The sequence below is a fragment of the Drosophila arizonae genome, chromosome X (assembly GCF_054131065.1).
Source record: "Drosophila arizonae isolate 15081-1271.41 chromosome X, UAZ_ARI_1.0, whole genome shotgun sequence".
NCBI lineage: Eukaryota > Metazoa > Arthropoda > Insecta > Diptera > Drosophilidae > Drosophila > Drosophila arizonae.
Genome location: NC_142927.1, coordinates 11,204,937 through 11,222,354, shown reverse-complemented (window position 1 = coordinate 11,222,354; position 17,418 = coordinate 11,204,937). Strand labels below are relative to the sequence as shown.

The following is a 17,418-nucleotide window of genomic DNA, read 5'->3' as shown; positions in this document are numbered from 1 at the left end:
CATCGCCGTCTTGGACACCACCAGCGAGATGTTCTTCTGTATGGAGATGATGGGCCGTGCGCAGAGCGTGGCGCCGGTCGTTGGCTTCGGCAGCGCCTCATCCCCGCCAGCAGCGGCGCCCTGCTGCTGCTGCTGTTGCTGCGGCGCCTGCTGCTTGAATATGTTGATGCTGGGCGTGCAGTGCAGCTGGCCCTTGTCCAGCTGCTTGATGACAACGTTGTTCTTGATCTTGCCAAACTCGGTGCTCAGTTCGCCACCATCCATGGACTTGCTCTTGTTCAGCAAGATCTTCTGGATGTTCTCGCTGTAGGTAATTGTCTTCGGCTGTTGCTGCTGTTGTTGGTCGTGTGCTTCGCCATCGTGCTGTTGCTTGTCCTGCTGCTGCTGCTGTTGCTGTTGCTGCTGCTGCTGCTGCAGCATGGTAAATGTTTGTCCAGAATTTGTTGGGGTTATCGTCACAATGCTGCCGGTGCCGGGCTGCTGTTGCTGCTGCTGCTGTATCTGCAATTGGAGGTGTTGCTGCTGCTGCTGCTGGAACTGCAGCGACATCTTCTTGCTGACCACCTTGGCGGTGACGATTTTGGTATTGGCGGGCTTGATCTGTACATTGGCAAAGGAGACGATTGTGGTGGGGTTCTTGCGCGACTTGACCAGCTTGAGGTTCAGTTGTTGTTGCTGCTGGTGCGGATGTTGCTGGAGCGGGTGTTGCTGGTGTGCATGTTGCTGGAGCTGCTGCGCCTGCTGGGCGGTCACCGTTGCCGTCGTCACCGTCGTACCCGGCTGCTTGCTCTCCACAATGGTGGCGCCGCCCGCCGTAGTCGCACCGCTCGCACTCATAAACTGGCCGCCCTGCAGAATCTGGGGCTTGACCAGCGGCACCGATATCATCTTGTTGCCAATGGACACCTTGGCCGTTGTCTGCGTGCCCTCGGCCAGTTTCTTGGCATTCACCATCACCTGTTGGCCCTTGTACTTGGTCTGGAAGCTGACGCGATTCAGCAGCGTTGTTGTTGCCGTCGCCGTCGCTGTGCCAGCGCCCGTTGCTGTGCCGCTGTTGAACATGTTGTAGCTGCCCGGCTGCAGCTGGGCGGCCGTTGTTAGCTTTGTGGCAATGATGCTGCTGCTGGCAATACTATTGCTGCTGTTGCTGGCAATGCTATTGCTGGTGCTGCTGCTGCTACTGCTGGCGCCGCCGCCGCTGCTGCTGTTGTTGTTATTGTTGCTGCTGCTGCTGGCATTGCTGCCAGTGGCATTGTTGTTCGTAACTGTTGCTTCAAGTTGCTGCGCTGCCGCTGGCTTCAGCTCAGCCGTAGTCGTTGCTGGCAACAGCACATAGTCCAGCTCCTGAATGGTCACCGTCTTGCCCAGCTGTGGTGGCGGCTGAGACTGCGACTGCGACTGCGACTGTGCCTGTGACTGCGGTTGCTCGCTGCTGTTGCTCGGCGTCGGCTCAGCACTCGACTCAATGGATATAATGGAGGCTGTGGAGGAGGATGAGGAAATTGATGCTGTTGTGACATCTTTTTTGGTAAAGCTGGCATAAGCTGCAATACGAAATATAAATTTATTATAATTACAACACAGATTGTTCAGAAACTCAAACTCACTTTGCTTTGGGTTGTTGCTATTGCTGATGTTGCTGTTGCTGCTGCTGGCGTTGGTGGTGTTCGTGTTGGTGCTGGACGACTCCTCTGGCTTGATGGCGTTCATTTCACATACGATTATTTGATCATCCCGCTGCTCCCAACAGACGTCAGCTGAAGTTGTTGCAGCTGCAGCGGCAGCGGCAGCTTCTGACTTGGTATTCGCGTGACTAACGAAATTGCCGCCAATGCTGATGCTTGCTGTTTGTGACTCGTCAGCCGTTAATTTGTTTATGGATGATGATGATGATGATGCTGCTGGTACTACCACGGCAGCTACTGCTCCTGCTGTTGCTGCTGGCGCTGTTGTTGCTGCTGCTGCTGCTGTTGTTGTTGTTGCTGTTGTTGTAGCTGTAGCTGTAGCTGCACGTTGTTTGGCGGGTAAACTGGTTGTGGGCGTGCATATAACTATATCGCGCTTCAGTTTCTTGCGATTCGGATCGTCGTTGTCGTCCACACTGGTGCGCTTCTGTATGGATATTGTATTAAAATTGAGCGCTGCCGTTGCAGATGTTACACGTTCGGGTTTCGCTTTTTCGGCGGCAGCAGCCGCAGCAGCAAGCGATGTTGTCACTTTCGATATATTCATAACAACAAACTAAGCGGCCAAACACATTTAAACGCTAGCAATTGTTGCTTAATGCACTTGGATATGGAGTTCTATTTGTTTGTATGTACATATAGAGAATGTTTCAAAACATACACTATTTAGACAAAAAAAAATTACTTTTCGTGTATGCGCAGGGTATCCTAAACTTTAACCAGTGATAATATATGAAGAAAAATACCACACTTTGACAGCGTTGCATTTTTCGATAACAATATGTACACACACCCACACGCAAATACCTTGTTTCCATCAACGCAACCAATCGCAAATTATACACCTGCACAGGCAACCTGTAGGACTGTTTGGAGCATTACAGCACATATTGTAATATTGGGCATTTTATTATCTCAAATATCTAAATGAAATCATTTTCCTTACTAATCTACAGTATATAAACACTGTGAATATAACGCGCACCATCATAAAATATATATGCGATAACGAAATGTGTGTGGCAACGCTACTGCGAAAACAGTGCTGCTTCATTTACAAAAAATATATATATATATAAAATTTGTATTTAAACATTTTTTATAAGTACATACTAAAACTCAGAAAATTGACGTAAGCATAAATTTAATTTGTGAAATAATGACTTGTTGATTGCTAGGCAAACCAATTGTAATAATTTTGGGTATTATTGCGACAACGGTCTGGCAACGCTGCGCTGATGCAACCATCAACAGAACAAATTCATGGATTTAAGATTATATTAAATAAATATATTAAAAAGGAAACATGTGGTGCTTAAAAACCGTCACACAAGTCTTGAAAAACAGCATAGCATGTGAGACGATATAGCTAATCACAACCACCGAACTGTTTTGATTCAATACCATCTAATTTACAGCTGCCAATGTGAACTACAATTGCGTAGCCGGCCTCAAATATTTCCCACCGCCAATCAAATATGAAAGTATGCCATCATAAAATATACATTATTACTATTGTATCAAATTGCGGCTCGCATTGCAGATATCGAGAAGGTGGATCGACCCAAGCTGCGTATCATGGAGCGCATGCCCCAGCTGCCGCCCAATCTTCGGCCACCCAAAATGCAGAAACGTCTGCGCTACATGCGCGGCCCAGAGCTCGTCCACAACCAGCTGCTCCACAAACAATATGGGATCATTGCCACAGGTGGCGGTCGCTTGCGCTGGGGCCACTACGAAATGATGCGTCTGACCATCGGTCGCAAGATGAATGTGAACACAATGTTCGCCACATGGCGAGTGCCAGCGCCCTGGCAGCCAATCACCAAGAAGGGTCAAGGCCAGCGTATGGGCGGTGGCAAGGGCGCCATCGATCATTACGTGACCCCGATTAAGGCCGGTCGTGTCATAGTCGAAATCGCTGGCAAATGTGAGTTCGTGGAATGCAAGGGCTTCCTGGAGCAGGTGGCCAATCAGCTGCCATTCCAGGCCATGGTCGTCTCGCAGGAGATGCTGGATGAACAGCAGGCCAAGGAGGAGCAATTGGCACGCGAAAACCAAAACCCATTCACATTCAAATATGTTGTACAAAATAATCTAAATGGTTGCCATCGATGGCTGTCGCCCGTGGATCACAAGTGGTTCGGCAAGCATTTATAGATAGCTCATATCTGATTAAGCAAATGTTTTAATAAAACATGAAATTGTTGTGTTGGCCAAACGAATTAGTGTCTTTTGAAATATCCAAGTACAGTGCTCACACATTATGGGTGTCTCGCCTAGCCAGAGTCTACTGTACATCAACAATTTGCCCGTGCTTGACTGCACACACAACCAACACAAGGGTTATCGATAGCACGTGCGCCATTTCAGTTGCTTCCAAACTGTTGGCGTTGCCATTCGACAAAGAAAGAGAAGGAAATACATGCAATTCCAAGTTTTTGAGTTGAAAAACGTTTTTTGTTTTAATTTATGATTCTATTGCAAACATTCGTTTAATTTCCATTTTTGTTTTTGTTTTTGTGTATATGGGTAATATGTAAGATTTCGTACTTTATATATGTTTGTTCTGCTTTATGTTAATATATAATGTAATGTGTGTATTTTAATTGCACGACTTTCATAATCGCCGTCGAACTCGTCATCGTCGTCGTCGTCGTCATCGTCTTAGTTGTCGTGATCTTCTCCTTGCATCATCCGCTTATCATGTGTGCTTAACAGTCGGTATCGTACCAGGCAGCCAAGTTATTGTTGTCATTGGGTGGCGTGGGCATGGCATCCAAATCAAAGTTCAAAGCGCCCGCATCAATCTCGCCGACATCCATATCCATGGAGTAGGGCGATGTGGGTGCCCCACCGGGCGGAGCAGCGCCACCGGCGCCAGCACCACCGCCAGCAGCATTGCCAGCAGCGCCAGCACCACCACCTACCGGACTGCTGATCTCGAGACCTTGCATTGAATCTATTGGTAGAGTATCATATCCTGCACGAATGAGAAGTCAAACCAAAAATAATTAAAACAAATCATTCAAATATATACAGTTTTCGCTATGAAGAAATATATCGAATAATACCATAGAATAAAACATGCTTTTACTTTTACTTTTGCATGTTTATACATAGTACACATATACACATATTTGTATATAATTATATGATTTATTGTTCATTAAAGAAACATGCAAAATTAATGTTTAATTAACGTCAACATAAACGTAATAAATCATATTTGGTAAATTGTTCAAGAACTGAAATTGTTGAGGGCGTCTCCTGCTTCAAGTCAAAATTGTGAGTTTCTGTGTGTGAGTGTGTATGTGTGTTTCTGTGATTATGGTAAGTATGTATGTATGTGTATATATAAACTAACTATGCTGGCTCCCCTATGAGAAATGAAAGGGAATGGAACACATGAAAGCACCGAAGACAAGTTGATCCACTTCCTAAATGATTTCAAATAAATGCCAATATTTCCACTCCAAGTTAAGTAAGCCCCATTTGTACCCATTTTCTAAAGAGCAGAGACAGTTTAAATTATTAGCGGATAATAGGGTTGGTTTATAACTAACTAAACAGACGCAAAGAGAAATGAAGTAAAGTTTTGATGAATTTGGATGAATGCACACACACACATACATATATATATGTATGTATGTAGCACATTTTACATGCACATTGTCAATGGATGGCAGTGATTGACTAGGGGGGAGATTGCGCTATCCATAACGACTGTGTCTGGGGTTCTGAATGGGGTACAGGGCACATAAATGATAAACATGTGTCAAGCATAAGAGTCGAAGATTTAAGAAAAGTTCACATGATCTACATTTCGATTTGGTGGGCAAATCCTAATTAGAACTGGTTCATGTGAATTTCACTTTTCAGTTCGATGACTTGTAATCGAGTAAGGGGTGGGTGGGAAGGACAGCACTCGTGTATTAATCGATAAGACATTGAAATATGTATTTATATATAGTATATGCATAACGGTTAATCACTTATGTTTGTATATATCGATATATAAGTGCACTCAGGTTTCACCAACGAACGACACTTGTTCAGCAATCGCTTAGACACTTAGTATGTATGTTTGCAATAATTGTTAATAAGGACACTTAAATACTAATTGATTAATGATGATGATTATAACGGTTGGCTCCTTGGGGTGTGTTGGACCATGATGGGGTTAGTGTGTTAACTACGGTGAGGTGGGGGGTGGCAGAACTTGTCAATTTAGCTTTTTCGCTGCATTTTTTTTTTTTTTTGTGTTTTGTTCTTGTTTTTGGGTTATCCATTTTTTTGTCATCTGATGGTTTCGGCTTGAACAAATATAATGAATAGACACACACATTCATAAATTGATTAATTGCAATTAGATGAGGGCTGGGGCAGGGGCAGGGGCTGTGGCGATGGGCGGGGTTAAGACTTGTGATTGATTAGTGTTGACTGTAGTAGAGATCCTTAAAGCCGTACTAGGTAGGTGGAAGCGAGCATACATACCTTGCTGATGGAATGCGCGACCTCCGTGCGAACTGTGCACACTGGGCGGACCTTGTCCGTACAGGCCCTCATATGCTTCTTCGGGTCCAAGCATATCCTGTCATCGTGATCGTGATCGTGATCGTGTTCGTGATTGTGAACGTGAACGTGATTGTGTACGTGTACGTGTTGTCAATTTGAGTGTGTGTATTGTGTGTGTGTGTGTGCGAAAAGTGGGTTGGAGTGTGTGTGTGTGTGTTATTTTTTCATTTTTTTTTTTTTTTTTCATTTTTTTATTTTTGGATGGATCAGAAGTGAAAAGTTGTTAGGAAATAGAAGAGAGACACAGACACAGAACACGAGTTTTTGTGTTGCGTTTATGTGTGTGAGAGAGGCAGAGAAAGAGAGAGGATGTGTTCGTTGTTGTTGTTGTTGTGCGTGATGCAAGTGAGATCGGTCGATGTGTTTGGTTCGATTTCGGTAATGTTTTTTTTTTTTTTTTGTTTTTTTGCACACAAACAAAACATAATGTAAGAAAAAAAGAAACGAAATAAATCAAAATTCAAATTAATTACAAAATCAAAAATTAAACGGTAATTAGTAAACATATTTAAATTAAAATAGCTAAATAATGTATATATATTTATATATATAATCAAGAATGTAATTTAACGATGTTCAAAATATTTTTGTTTTGTTTTTTTTTTTTTCAAATTGTAGTTGTTGCTACGGCCAAATGCTTGCAATCAAATTCTACTTAAAACTAACATTAAAAATGATTCGAAAACAATGAATAATAATAGATATGTTGGCAATTTGTTTAAAATATATATATATATATAAATATTATATACATAATACTGATCTGCGGCTTACAAATAGTTTATATCTATCTATGTATTGCTACAGTTGTTGTTTTTATGTACAAATTTGTGGAGTTTGGGGGGTATTGAAACATAGGTTTTATATTGTATAATGTATTTACAAACATTGAAATGAAAATTCAACTCCAAAGTGGAAATCGTTTAGCATATTTGTTTAGAAATGGGGCGTTACGCACCTGTAAGTCTGGACCCATGCCGAGGTCAGCGTTGGCCCAGATGTTGTTCTCCTCGCGGAGCAGCGAGTTGGTCAGCTCGATGGAGAGACGCTTCTTGTAGTCCTGCGGCTTGTCCTCGCTCATGCGGAACAGCACGGCGGCGGCGTAGGTGGCCACGCCCTCGTTGCGCGAATGCAACAGATCGGTGAGCGGCCCAGTGGCGCCCTCCTGTTCGATGATCTCGGCGCCCTCCTTATCGGCGGCCAGCTCGCAGAGCACGCCAGCAGCGACGCGCTGCAAATGCATAAATATATATGTATATATATATATATATTGTTTATTCACTTCATTCGTTCAATATTCATCCACTCACCTGAATGTTCTCGATTTCGTTGAAGAGCAAACGCACAAAGATCGGTATGACCGACTGTTGGCGTATGAGGGCGCGATTGTGCGACTCGCGCGCCAGGATATGCAAGGCGCCCACAGTTCCCTCGACAATCTCCTCCATGCGAACGCCATCGGCGTACGCGGATGGCTGCTGCGACCCAGTGGTGGCAATAGACGAACGTTGCTAATCATAAATTGCAAATCATAAATATATATGTGTGTGTGTGTATATCAAGGTACAGATTGAAGAGGAGGAGGAGCAGCTCCTCTCCTCAGATAGTCCATTCAGCCATAGATAGATGAATCTAATACGAATGTGACCTGACCTTGCTTCAATCTCTGTCTAGCTCTCTTCTCTACTTACACGCTCTGTGTCCTGGAATGCGCGCATCAGCAGACGCACCAGATGATGGATGGCGCCGTGCTCCCGCAACGGCGCATGATTGGCCGGGCAGAGGGCCAGATTCCGAATGAGTCCGATGACGGCCTTGATCAGGGGCCAGCGCGATGGAGGATGCAATAGCTTCACAATTACGGACAGACCATAATTGAGACGCACCGCATTCTGGGCGAGCTCCGAGTCGACATGGCGCGAGGTCAGGTGACGCAGAGCACAGACGGCCGGCTCGGTGATCTCCTCGCGATCGCCGGCATTGATGATGGTGCGAACGAGCGCATCGACGCCGCCCACCTGGCAAACGGTCGCCTTGTTGCGCTGATTGTTGCACGTCAAATTCGAGAGAATGCCGGCGGCACAGGTGACCACATTGACATCCGTTGAGCCCAGGACCTGGACGAGCGACTGCAGCAGCGCCTCCAATCCCTCCACCTTGGTGGCCGCATCCGACAGATTGCGCAGCGTCCAGAGACAGTTCTGGACAAGACGCGGCGACATGTTGCCCAAGTGCATGGCCAAGGCCTGCATGCCGCCAGCATCGACGATGGCCGGCTTGTTGCTGGAGCACACCGAGAGCACCTTGAGCACACGCGATGTGGTCCACAAGAGCTTCTCGTAGTCATAGGAGCGCATGATGCGGACCAGCTCATTGGGTCCGCCGGAAGCGAGAATGATCAGTTTGCTCTCCTGGTTGCCGTAGGCCAGAATCTGCAGACAATCGGTGACAATGGCCAAGAACTTGACATTGTTGCGCTGCAAGAGCGTCACCATCTTCTGGAGGCCGCCGGCCAGGCGGACGGCCATCTTGGAGCCGTCCTGGTGCAGCAGGAGATTGTGCAGCGTGGTGATCGCATAGAAGAGCACGCTCTCCACGGGCGAGGAGAGCAGCTTGACGAGAGCGGGTATGCCGCCGCTCTTGAAGATGGCCAACAAGCCCTGGCGATGATGGGACAAATTGTGGAGTGTGCCGACCGCTGCCTTGGTGCTCTCCAGATCGTTGCTATTCGAGATGGCGCGCACAAGGGCGGCCACCATCTGGGGACTGTTCATGATGGCGTGACGCGAGGCCTCCTTCTTGGACAGCTGGTGCACCATCATGGCTGCCTGCGAGACGACCACCTGATCCTCATCGTTCAACAGCTTGATCAGCTCCGGTATGGCGCGCGTGGCCAGCTCAGCGTCGTCCTGATAGTTGATCAAATTGACGACGGCATGCTTCAGCATCTGCGACGGCTCCGAGAGGCGCTGCACAGCGGTCGGCTGCTGTGGATCAAACTGTGTTGATGGTATCTCGATGCCCTCCTCGAGCGTCTCCGGGAACATGGCGGCGCGTACTCGTTGCGACCGCGTCTGGCTCAGCTGTTGATTCATATCGTCCACCTGATCCTGTGTAAAGTTTTGCGGAAATCCGGTGTCCAGATCGAACATAAGCGGATCTCCCTCCATCTCCTCATCCTCCTTGCCGGAGAGCGATGGCACCTGGGTGACGGCGCCCGAATGTATGCCGGAGTCACCCAAATACGAGTTCTGTTGCCACATCAGTGTCTGCTCCTTGGCGGACACCATGGGCGGCAAATCCGGCGGATTGTATTGATTGTTATGGGACACTGCGAAAGATGATTATGGAGAAGGTATAACCAATTGTTGACAAATGGCAGAATCCGACTATATGCTGACCAAACATAACTAGAAGCTAGACGGGCTACACTTAAGACATTATCCTGCAATGGGACAGCCCACAATCCTTTCAACACAGTTCACACACTCTTGCCGCAGATCCCATCAACTCAAGATACTCAAAGATACTCAGCGAACCAACACATTTTTATTGGATTTGTGTTTCCGTTGTGGAAATACCAAGTGCACTTCATATCTAGGATTAAAGCCCACAGCAGAACTCTGCCTCTCTCTCTCTCCCGCTCTCTTTTGTCTCGCTCTCTAATGGGTTAAAGAGGAGCTGAGCGCAAAGGCGATGTCTGGCTTCTTGTCGGATTTGAAATGCGACACGATGACAAGCGAAATGTGACAGCAAAAGGGAGGAGGAGGCAGTGGAAACAGCAACTGAAATAGGAATAATCTGACAGGATGGGTGCTGCAGGACATTTTTTGCATATTATAAAAGCGACGGCCCCTTTCAAAATTTGAAAAAATAAAGAAATGTATATATGTTTTATATATGTATTAAAAAAAAAGACGGAACCATCAGCGTCGTTTGTGTCTCAACGAGCAATCAAAGCCAAAAAGCGCGCTACCAGGACAAATGAGTCAGTTCCAAGGGTTGATGCTTCACAGCAGTCTATGTATATAGTCTCTCTCTATATATATTTGTGTGTGTGTGTGTGTTAGCATAGGGCGGTAATCGAGCTCCAAATGCGTTGGGCGTTTTGTTTGCCACTTTGCCTTAATTATGCCTGCTCAGCAATTCGCTTTGTTTTTGAATTGGCGCTATTTATGCGCTGCAACTGGCAGGTCCTTGAGGCCGCCTTGAAGCCTCTATTCATGCATATTTCCCAGATCGATTAAACGCACTTTGTGCCATATTCTTGGGCGGCTCGACAAACAAACAAAAAAAAAACACGCCCTTCAGTCGAGCCCAACCCACCGAGCGGCCGCTGCTCACTGCGTTGCTCTAATTAAATTTTTAAACAAAAATCAGAAATAAATCCGAAACGTGCGCCAGCCCAAGTGAAGTAGCAATGGCAAAAAAAAAAAACACAGCCATACATACGTATGTATATGCATATATGCATGCATACACGCATACATATGTATATCTAGAAGAGTTAACGAGCGTGTGCGAAGGAGATGGCGTATCGAAACAGCAAGAGAGCACACACGCACACACCCACACCCATACACCCATACACCCACACGACCCAAACCAAACGAATTGCAAATGAAGTGGCAGCAGCAACAACAAGAACAGCAACATCAGCAGCAGCAGTAGCAGCAGCAGTAGCATGAGAAGCTGTGGTTGAAGCAACAGCAACAACAACTGCCGTTACAAAGCGCAATTTGCAAAGGCAGCAAAAAGAAAAAGAAAAAACATGTTGAAAGCGCAAAGAACAAAATGAACAAGTTGGCAGGGATGGCCGCACTCAAGCAGAAGGAGAGATGCATTACAGCTCGAAAAAAAAATAAAAGAAAATAAGAGAAATACTGACAAAAGAACATAAACAACAATGGCGTCCGATAGATTCATTCGTTGTTGTTATTGTTGTTTTTGCTGTAAAAGTGCAGTGGAGCGAGCTAGCTCACAATTTGTTTGCTGTATTCGATTACAACAACAACTACGCCTTTACCTCGTTTCCCCTGTCGCTGCCTCTGCAAAATAATCATTTGTCAATGGCCATTGAGGCGCATTAGTGCTGCAGTTCTGCACCGCTCTGCTCGGCTCTGCTCTGTACAATAACATTGATTGGGGTCCAGCCCCGCCCAGCCACAAGCCTTTTTACACATTCAATCAGTTGCAATGAAGAAGACAGGGAATGCGAGTGCAAAGTGAATCACTTATGCAATGCAACAACAAAGGGAATAGTTCTCTAATTATTTCCGCAGGCTTCAGAGAATTTTACAGTTACGCACTATTGCAGCTCATGTGCAATTCGACTGGTTTAAAGATTTGTGAATATTTAAACTGTTTAGAAACAAGTTCGCTTGTTGTTCAACAAAAAAAAAAAAAAAAACAGTTAAAGAACAAAATGTACTGAAACTCTACTATCCCCATAAATATTATTCAAGCATTTTTTATGTATAGACTTACTTGTACGGTTCTGGGCTGGCATGTAACTCATCTTGGTGATTTAGGCGATTTACACCACACCTAAAAGAAAAAAAAAATAAATTAAAATGTAGATTAGCATTAGATTTTCCATACAAAATAGCTTAACATGGGCAAATACTGTAAATAAACATGGTTTCTGTACTTTTCTCTCTTTTTAAACCGGCTTGCTACCTGCATGAACCTAAACTCTCCATATACATACATATATACATCTCTATGTACATATGTACACATAGTCTTAATCGTTTCTATGGCTTTCATTCACCAAATTTCCAGAAAACTGAAGTATCTATTATGATTGTATGAGCATATACAACGTATGTTTGTATATAATAACATTAACATTGACATACTCTTCGTTTAAAAATTAAGCGTGAGAGCTGGTGCTGACTCAAGTTTCAGAAGGAAACGTGAGATGGAACACTAACTCCCTCAACTCACACTCGCATATACATTGAAAACGGCAGGTAACACGAGCATCGTTACTCGCTTCTTTTACTGTATAAGCAAAGCAAAGCACACACACACATGCATGCGTACATATGTATGTATGTATTGGTACGAGCAAACATGTATTTCCGTTTTAAGACGTTGCGGCGCAAACAAAATATGCTAAGGTGCATACTTTAGATAGTGCGTACATACATTTGTATGTGCATACAGATATACGGGCGTATGTGTGTGTGTGTGTGTGTGTCTGCATGTAGGGCAACAAGCGTAGATTTTGAAAATTACCTGCAATGCGAAGAGCACAGCTAAAAACCTGATGCGCTTTAAATACGCAAGTTCTAAACCCAATTTTAATTCAACACAAAATCAATTCTTTTTCTTTTCTTTAATAATTCACAGAAAAAAAAAACAAAATATTTGTATGTAGTCGAGTTTTCACTGCTTTGCCTATTTACTTTTTTTGTGGCAAGCCTTTTACTGATTCTAGGCACACGCAGCCAAAGAAACGAACGACCAGCACCGAACGAAGCAGACAAGTGACTGGAAAATAGTGAGAACGACGCCGTAGCGGCCGCGTTGCACGCATATACATATATACATTGTGCAGCGAGAGTGAGCGAGATGTATCGGGAAGCAGACAGAGAGAGGGAGCGAGAGAGTGAGAGAGACTGTGTACACAAGGCAGAAACTCCAATGCAGCTTAACAGTGTTGCCATATGCTGCGATACAAAATGGTAATAAAATACATATTTACATACATTTTCATGGAAATTGTTCTTGCTTGTAATTATTTTCAATGACAATATTTACAAATAGTAGGATTAAACCATTAGCAAACTACACTAAACTAGGTATTTCTATATATTCATTTATATGTTTTGAGTACTTAAGTATGTATGTATGTCTTATGCTGCGCAGAAAGGTGACAGCTCCCTTGCACGCATACATACATACAAACATACATTTGTACATACATAAATACGCCGTGCCCAGCATAGGAATACATGTTTTCCTTATTTTGACAGTATTTATGAGTTAATTCATAATTCATTTATATCACATTCACACAATAAATAATTACCACTTGTCTACCTGGCTTTGTTTATGTTTATAGCAATTGAAACAACATGGAGACTCCATACATAAATACATACATATCCAACTAACAGTGTTTATGGCTGTATATGTGAATCTACCACACCCCCGCTGCTTGTTTCTCTTGCTCAAAAGTAGCTTTCTTACGTTTCTTTTAACACAAAATTTTCCACATCAACCATCTCCACTTTCAACATTCAACTTACTTAACTTCAACTACTTACCGCGTCAATAGGAATTTAGTCTGCTTAAAAGCAGGGTTTATTTATTTTCTCGCACTTAAATACACGAAAATTACTAAATATTTTCCAGCGAAAACTAAGTATGTGTGTACATAGAAAAGACCTGCAACACCTTCAGCGATACTATCGGTGGATATCGCGATTCTTGTACTTATTATCGATTGCTTAAGTTAATATACTCGATACAATTGTTTTCATTTTTTGCTGTTTTTATTTAAGGGATAACTTAAATTAGCTTAAATTAACTGATGCATAAAACGTTTTGCCTATTTTATAGGGAGTAGTACTTGTTCAAGATCAAACAGGGTAGATTTGTCTTTAAGTATGTATGTATGTATGTATGTTTGTATGTCATGTGTATCCATTGTCAACAATCAAATTGTTTTCTTGTTAATACTTCATATAGAATAATTAACAGAATTGTTAATAATAATTAACGTAATTGTTTTACTTACCGTGTCAGCAACAAAATTCTCTGCTGCGACGCAGGATTTATACACGAATATATATGCACCTAATGAATAATAATTTATAAACAAATCTCTGCAGCAAACACTATTTGTATATATTAGGGTGGCCACAAAACAACTATCGATAGCAATCGTGCACGAATTGTAGTCGATAAATTAAACAGTCGGCAAATAAACAAAAAAATAAAAGCTAACAATAAAAAACACTGATGATCAAATAATTCATACTACAATCTATTTCTTACTTGAACTTCTACATATTTTCATTTCGATAGCCTTAGCCTATTATTATGCCCTGCTTAATCTATTTCTAATTTGATTTGTTAGCAGTTGTTGCACTTATATTTTCCTGTAAAAATCTTAGAAATGCATCTCGATAACGCTCCATGCCAAGGAATCCATAGATTTGCGAAAATCCAAAATATGCAACAACAGCAAAAACGAGAAAGGCAATAGCCAAACTGCCAATGCAGGCGAAAAATATCATAAAGACAAACGTCAGTAAAGTGCCTGTAATTAAAATAAGATATTAATATCAACTATAGAGATAGTTTATACTATTATTATTATCAACTACCTTCTAGTACAAGAATGCCTGTAAACGTTACTAACAAGGTAATGAAACCAAAGCCAAAAATGATGAGCAAAGGCAAAAGGAAAACAAAACATGCAGCCAGCAGACAGATCGCCAGATCTGGATGCTGGACCGACCAGGAGACGACAGCTTCGAACAACTCATTGCCGCCCAGTTCGCTCATGATGAAGCAAACGACCCGGCGTCCCTGCAGCCCTATAAAAGAAAAGCTTGATCACTATACAAAGGAAAAGGGAATGTTTTGACTTATTAAATATAGTTCACTTACATAGCCTATATATTGCTTGGAAGAGGCCTTCTAATAGTTGTTCTGGATTCAAAGACTGCGAATCCTCATCGGCGCCTTTGCGGTTTGCGTGCGTATTATTTGATTGTGTCTGTTAATAAATGAGGCATTAAAATCGGGGCAAATTAAGCGGCAAATGCCGCTGCAAGGGCAACAAATGTCATAAACTTCGATTTTGCTACTTCAAAGTTTATTTCGGGATTTGCGTGCTTACCATGTTCTCTAGGTGCAGCGTATAATTACAATATTAGTAACAAACCGCATTTATTTCCATTTTATGTCCCCAGAACCCACAAACATTAAAAAGTAAACATTAAAAACAACTGAGCTGCCAACTTGTCCTCGACTGCAGCGCTGCCAGAATTTAGAAATTTTTTAAATTTGTTCCACACTTTGTGGATGGAATTGGATCAAAACATGAAAATATGGAACTGCCGATAATACAGGTCCCCAAATCAGAGCTAAACAATTTTTCAAAAATAAAATTAGTTTACTTCATCAGGGCATGTGATAATTATCTCGTATAAGTAACATATGTTAATGAAGTATGAATTTTAGACCGTTGAAAGGCGGGCGCTCAGTAATTCGGCCCGCTATAATTTGTTCTCCATGTATTGTCATGCGGCAGCGACGTTTTGGCGCGTGTATGCAATTTAAATATGTGGCAGCTTCTCGACACTGCAACGGCATCCAGCCGTACATCTGTGACTCCAGCAACGGATAATCTGGCGGTGCTTTATGGAATCTGTGGCGCTGCGCCTGCGTTGGTTTCTTTAAAATTGACTGTGGCTCGTATTTGGAATAAAATTTGGAAGTGATTGGATATACTGAAATGAAAAAATATTGAATATTAACTTTTTTGTAAAATTAATTAATTTTTAAACTATTTGACTGTGGCACTTCACTTCATCTTTACGCTCTTTGGAATGAATATTCAAACTAGTTCTAATTTGTAGATGAACCGATATTTGCTTAGTTTCTTTCGCACAATTTTCGTAGCATTTCGTCAACGGATAAGAGAGGGAGAGTATATGTATTCGTGCTCTCTTCTCGCTTGTATGGAATTAGGAATTGGAACGGCACACAGTTTTAATTGCACTATAACTTACAGTCTTAGAGCCACAAAGTCAACCAGAAAATAGTTGCAAATAAAAAAATAGCTTATATAATAAAACAAATATGTAAATACCTATATTAGGCGGCCCAAAGACTTCAGATATGCGTATATGCTTATTCGAATTGTTAATCAACTCCTTTTCAAAGTCATAAGGCATGGGCCGTGGATCGCCCTCGAAGTGATCGTCCTGATCATCGCCATCCTCGTCTTCCTTGTCACCGCTTTTTGGCTTCATCCGGCCGGGCGAGGACAACGTCTGTGGCGCGTAGCGTGCCGTCGACGTCTGCGATTGGGATTTCTGCTGCAAGGACACCTGTCTTTTCATTTATAAAACTTGAACTCATTAAACTTTTGCCATTCTTATTGTTGTTCTAGTTGTTGTTTTTGTTGTTGTTATTGTTTTCCGTACTTGCTACTGTTATTACTGCAGCCCATGACAGGCAATTTCGCCAGTGTACACACGCACCCACAAATATACACATACATACATATATATAAATATATATATACATATATATGTATATTATATATAGACGCATACAAATGGCTACCGGCATCAGCGGCGTGACCTACATACATACACACACACGCGCGCCAGCATACTTTCTCTCTCTCTCTCACACACACACACACAATTCGACGTCAACGTCACAGCTCGTTTTGCCATTTATTATTTTGCAATGGGGACAAAGTCGATCATCATCATCATCATCATCGTTATCGCTATCCATGACTGCAAAAAGTTTTCCCTTTCGCTGCTTCCATCGTTCATTTCACGTCATTCGCTGTCGTTACGTTTCCGCAAAGCGAAACCGAACGCGAGCCCCTGAAGTATGCAGCAATAGTACGAAAATAAATACAAGCAAAGACATGATCGACTACAGACTACCCTGTAGCTTAACGTTTTGTGCTGTAGTGTAGAGCGTTTGGGATTGTTGAATTATTACATTTTAAAATCAAGCAATAAAAAGAGTGAAATAATGTTAATTTATTATTAAATTTATTTATTTGCTCATTTTTTTTATTTATCTTCTTGTATAAAATATATATATATATAACTATTTTATGCCATACTTAGTTTCAGTGTATTTATACAATTATAACTATAGTTGAAATAACTGCTTTATACACCCATTTAAATGATATTGAGAATCGCATAGAAGTTCGCCATGTGTAAATGCATTTGAAAGGAACTAATTTGACTTCAATCCGATGTTATTTAACCATAAATGTTTAGTTAGTGTACAGCCTGCACATACCCCATTCGAATGATGTACAGGGTATTGTAAATGGCATTGCGTGCCGTCGCCTCAGCCGAAGGAAGCCTGACGCTTGAAGGAATCGAAAGTGGACGCCCGCAGCTGGAGCCAGGCGCCGGGCCTCTGCCCCAAA

General features: G+C 42.8%; 5 protein-coding genes across 10 annotated transcripts in view; 1 reads left to right on the top strand and 4 right to left on the bottom strand.

Annotated features, from left to right (window-relative positions):
- Window positions 1–2,455, bottom strand: part of trr (trithorax-related) — a 9,898-nt gene extending 7,443 nt beyond the window's left edge. The window contains exons 1-2 of the mRNA XM_089473853.1: window positions 1,608–2,455; window positions 1–1,544 (exon numbers count right to left, since the gene is read on the bottom strand). The exon at window positions 1–1,544 is cut by the window's left edge and continues 4,563 nt beyond it. Coding sequence (XP_089329979.1) covers window positions 1–1,544; window positions 1,608–2,232 — 2,169 coding nt within the window. The 5' untranslated portion in view covers window positions 2,233–2,455. The remainder of the gene's footprint in view (window positions 1,545–1,607) is intronic.
- A 12-nt stretch (window positions 2,456–2,467) lies between these two features.
- On the top strand, window positions 2,468–3,910 carry mRpL16 (mitochondrial ribosomal protein L16). Of its 2 annotated transcripts, XM_089473939.1 has the most exons (4): window positions 2,468–2,577; window positions 2,864–3,040; window positions 3,104–3,169; window positions 3,229–3,910. In XM_089473939.1, the coding sequence occupies exons 2-4, from the start codon at window positions 2,992–2,994 to the stop codon at window positions 3,843–3,845; spliced, it is 732 nt and encodes a 243-aa protein (XP_089330065.1). In that variant the 5' UTR covers window positions 2,468–2,577; window positions 2,864–2,991; the 3' UTR covers window positions 3,846–3,910. The 2 variants fall into 2 exon arrangements, with proteins under 2 accessions (XP_089330065.1, XP_017871276.1); XM_018015787.2 differs by lacking the exon at window positions 2,468–2,577 and having other exon boundaries at window positions 2,847–3,040.
- Window positions 3,911–4,190: 280 nt separating this feature from the next.
- Window positions 4,191–14,149, bottom strand: arm (armadillo). Of its 4 annotated transcripts, none has more exons than XM_089473928.1 (7): window positions 14,014–14,149; window positions 11,751–11,810; window positions 7,955–9,594; window positions 7,574–7,774; window positions 7,222–7,494; window positions 6,183–6,279; window positions 4,191–4,668 (listed from the first exon to the last, which is right to left on the bottom strand). In XM_089473928.1, exons 2-7 carry the CDS (start codon window positions 11,779–11,781, stop codon window positions 4,400–4,402), a joined length of 2,511 nt encoding a protein of 836 aa, XP_089330054.1. In that variant the 5' UTR covers window positions 11,782–11,810; window positions 14,014–14,149; the 3' UTR covers window positions 4,191–4,399. The 4 variants fall into 4 exon arrangements, with proteins under 4 accessions (XP_089330054.1, XP_017871203.1, XP_017871204.1 ...); XM_018015714.2 differs by lacking the exon at window positions 14,014–14,149 and adding an exon at window positions 13,541–13,699; XM_018015715.2 differs by lacking the exon at window positions 14,014–14,149 and adding an exon at window positions 12,507–12,762.
- A 97-nt stretch (window positions 14,150–14,246) lies between these two features.
- Window positions 14,247–15,281, bottom strand: Ldaf1 (Lipid droplet assembly factor 1). Its single transcript, XM_018015795.2, has 4 exons — window positions 15,124–15,281; window positions 14,892–15,000; window positions 14,606–14,818; window positions 14,247–14,538 (listed from the first exon to the last, which is right to left on the bottom strand). The coding sequence occupies exons 1-4, from the start codon at window positions 15,124–15,126 to the stop codon at window positions 14,339–14,341; spliced, it is 525 nt and encodes a 174-aa protein (XP_017871284.1). The 5' UTR covers window positions 15,127–15,281; the 3' UTR covers window positions 14,247–14,338.
- Window positions 15,282–15,378: 97 nt separating this feature from the next.
- On the bottom strand, window positions 15,379–16,867 carry LOC108619277 (uncharacterized). Of its 2 annotated transcripts, XM_018015791.2 has the most exons (3): window positions 16,436–16,865; window positions 16,099–16,343; window positions 15,379–15,736 (listed from the first exon to the last, which is right to left on the bottom strand). In XM_018015791.2, exons 1-3 carry the CDS (start codon window positions 16,603–16,605, stop codon window positions 15,447–15,449), a joined length of 705 nt encoding a protein of 234 aa, XP_017871280.2. In that variant the 5' UTR covers window positions 16,606–16,865; the 3' UTR covers window positions 15,379–15,446. The 2 variants fall into 2 exon arrangements, with proteins under 2 accessions (XP_017871280.2, XP_089330066.1); XM_089473940.1 differs by having other exon boundaries at window positions 16,099–16,867.
- Between the last annotated feature and the right edge of the window lie 551 nt (window positions 16,868–17,418).

Bases quoted from the DNA above. Each gene is read 5' to 3' on its own strand.
- mRpL16 (XM_089473939.1), top strand. From the start codon at position 2,992: ATGTGGTGCTTAAAAACCGTCACACAAGTCTTGAAAAACAGCATAGCA. The intron at 3,041-3,103 runs GTGAGACGATAT...TCTAATTTACAG, and splicing joins CTTGAAAAACAGCATAGCAT to CTGCCAATGTGAACTACAAT. The intron at 3,170-3,228 runs GTATGCCATCAT...CTCGCATTGCAG, and splicing joins ACCGCCAATCAAATATGAAA to ATATCGAGAAGGTGGATCGA.
- arm (XM_089473928.1), bottom strand. From the start codon at position 11,781: ATGAGTTACATGCCAGCCCAGAACCGTACAA. The intron at 7,495-7,573 runs GTGAGTGGATGA...ATGCATTTGCAG, and splicing joins ACGAAATCGAGAACATTCAG to CGCGTCGCTGCTGGCGTGCT. The intron at 4,669-6,182 runs GTATGTATGCTC...TCATTCGTGCAG, and splicing joins TCGCGCATTCCATCAGCAAG to GATATGATACTCTACCAATA.
- Ldaf1 (XM_018015795.2), bottom strand. The intron at 14,819-14,891 runs GTAAGTGAACTA...TTTCTTTTATAG, and splicing joins CCAAGCAATATATAGGCTAT to GGCTGCAGGGACGCCGGGTC. The intron at 14,539-14,605 runs GTAGTTGATAAT...TTTTAATTACAG, and splicing joins AGGCATTCTTGTACTAGAAG to GCACTTTACTGACGTTTGTC.
- LOC108619277 (XM_018015791.2), bottom strand. From the start codon at position 16,605: ATGTATGTAGGTCACGCCGCTGATGCCGGTAGCCATTTGTATGCGTCT. The intron at 16,344-16,435 runs GTACGGAAAACA...ATAAATGAAAAG, and splicing joins TGCAGTAATAACAGTAGCAA to ACAGGTGTCCTTGCAGCAGA. The intron at 15,737-16,098 runs GTATTTACATAT...TTTTCATTTCAG, and splicing joins CTTTGGGCCGCCTAATATAG to TATATCCAATCACTTCCAAA.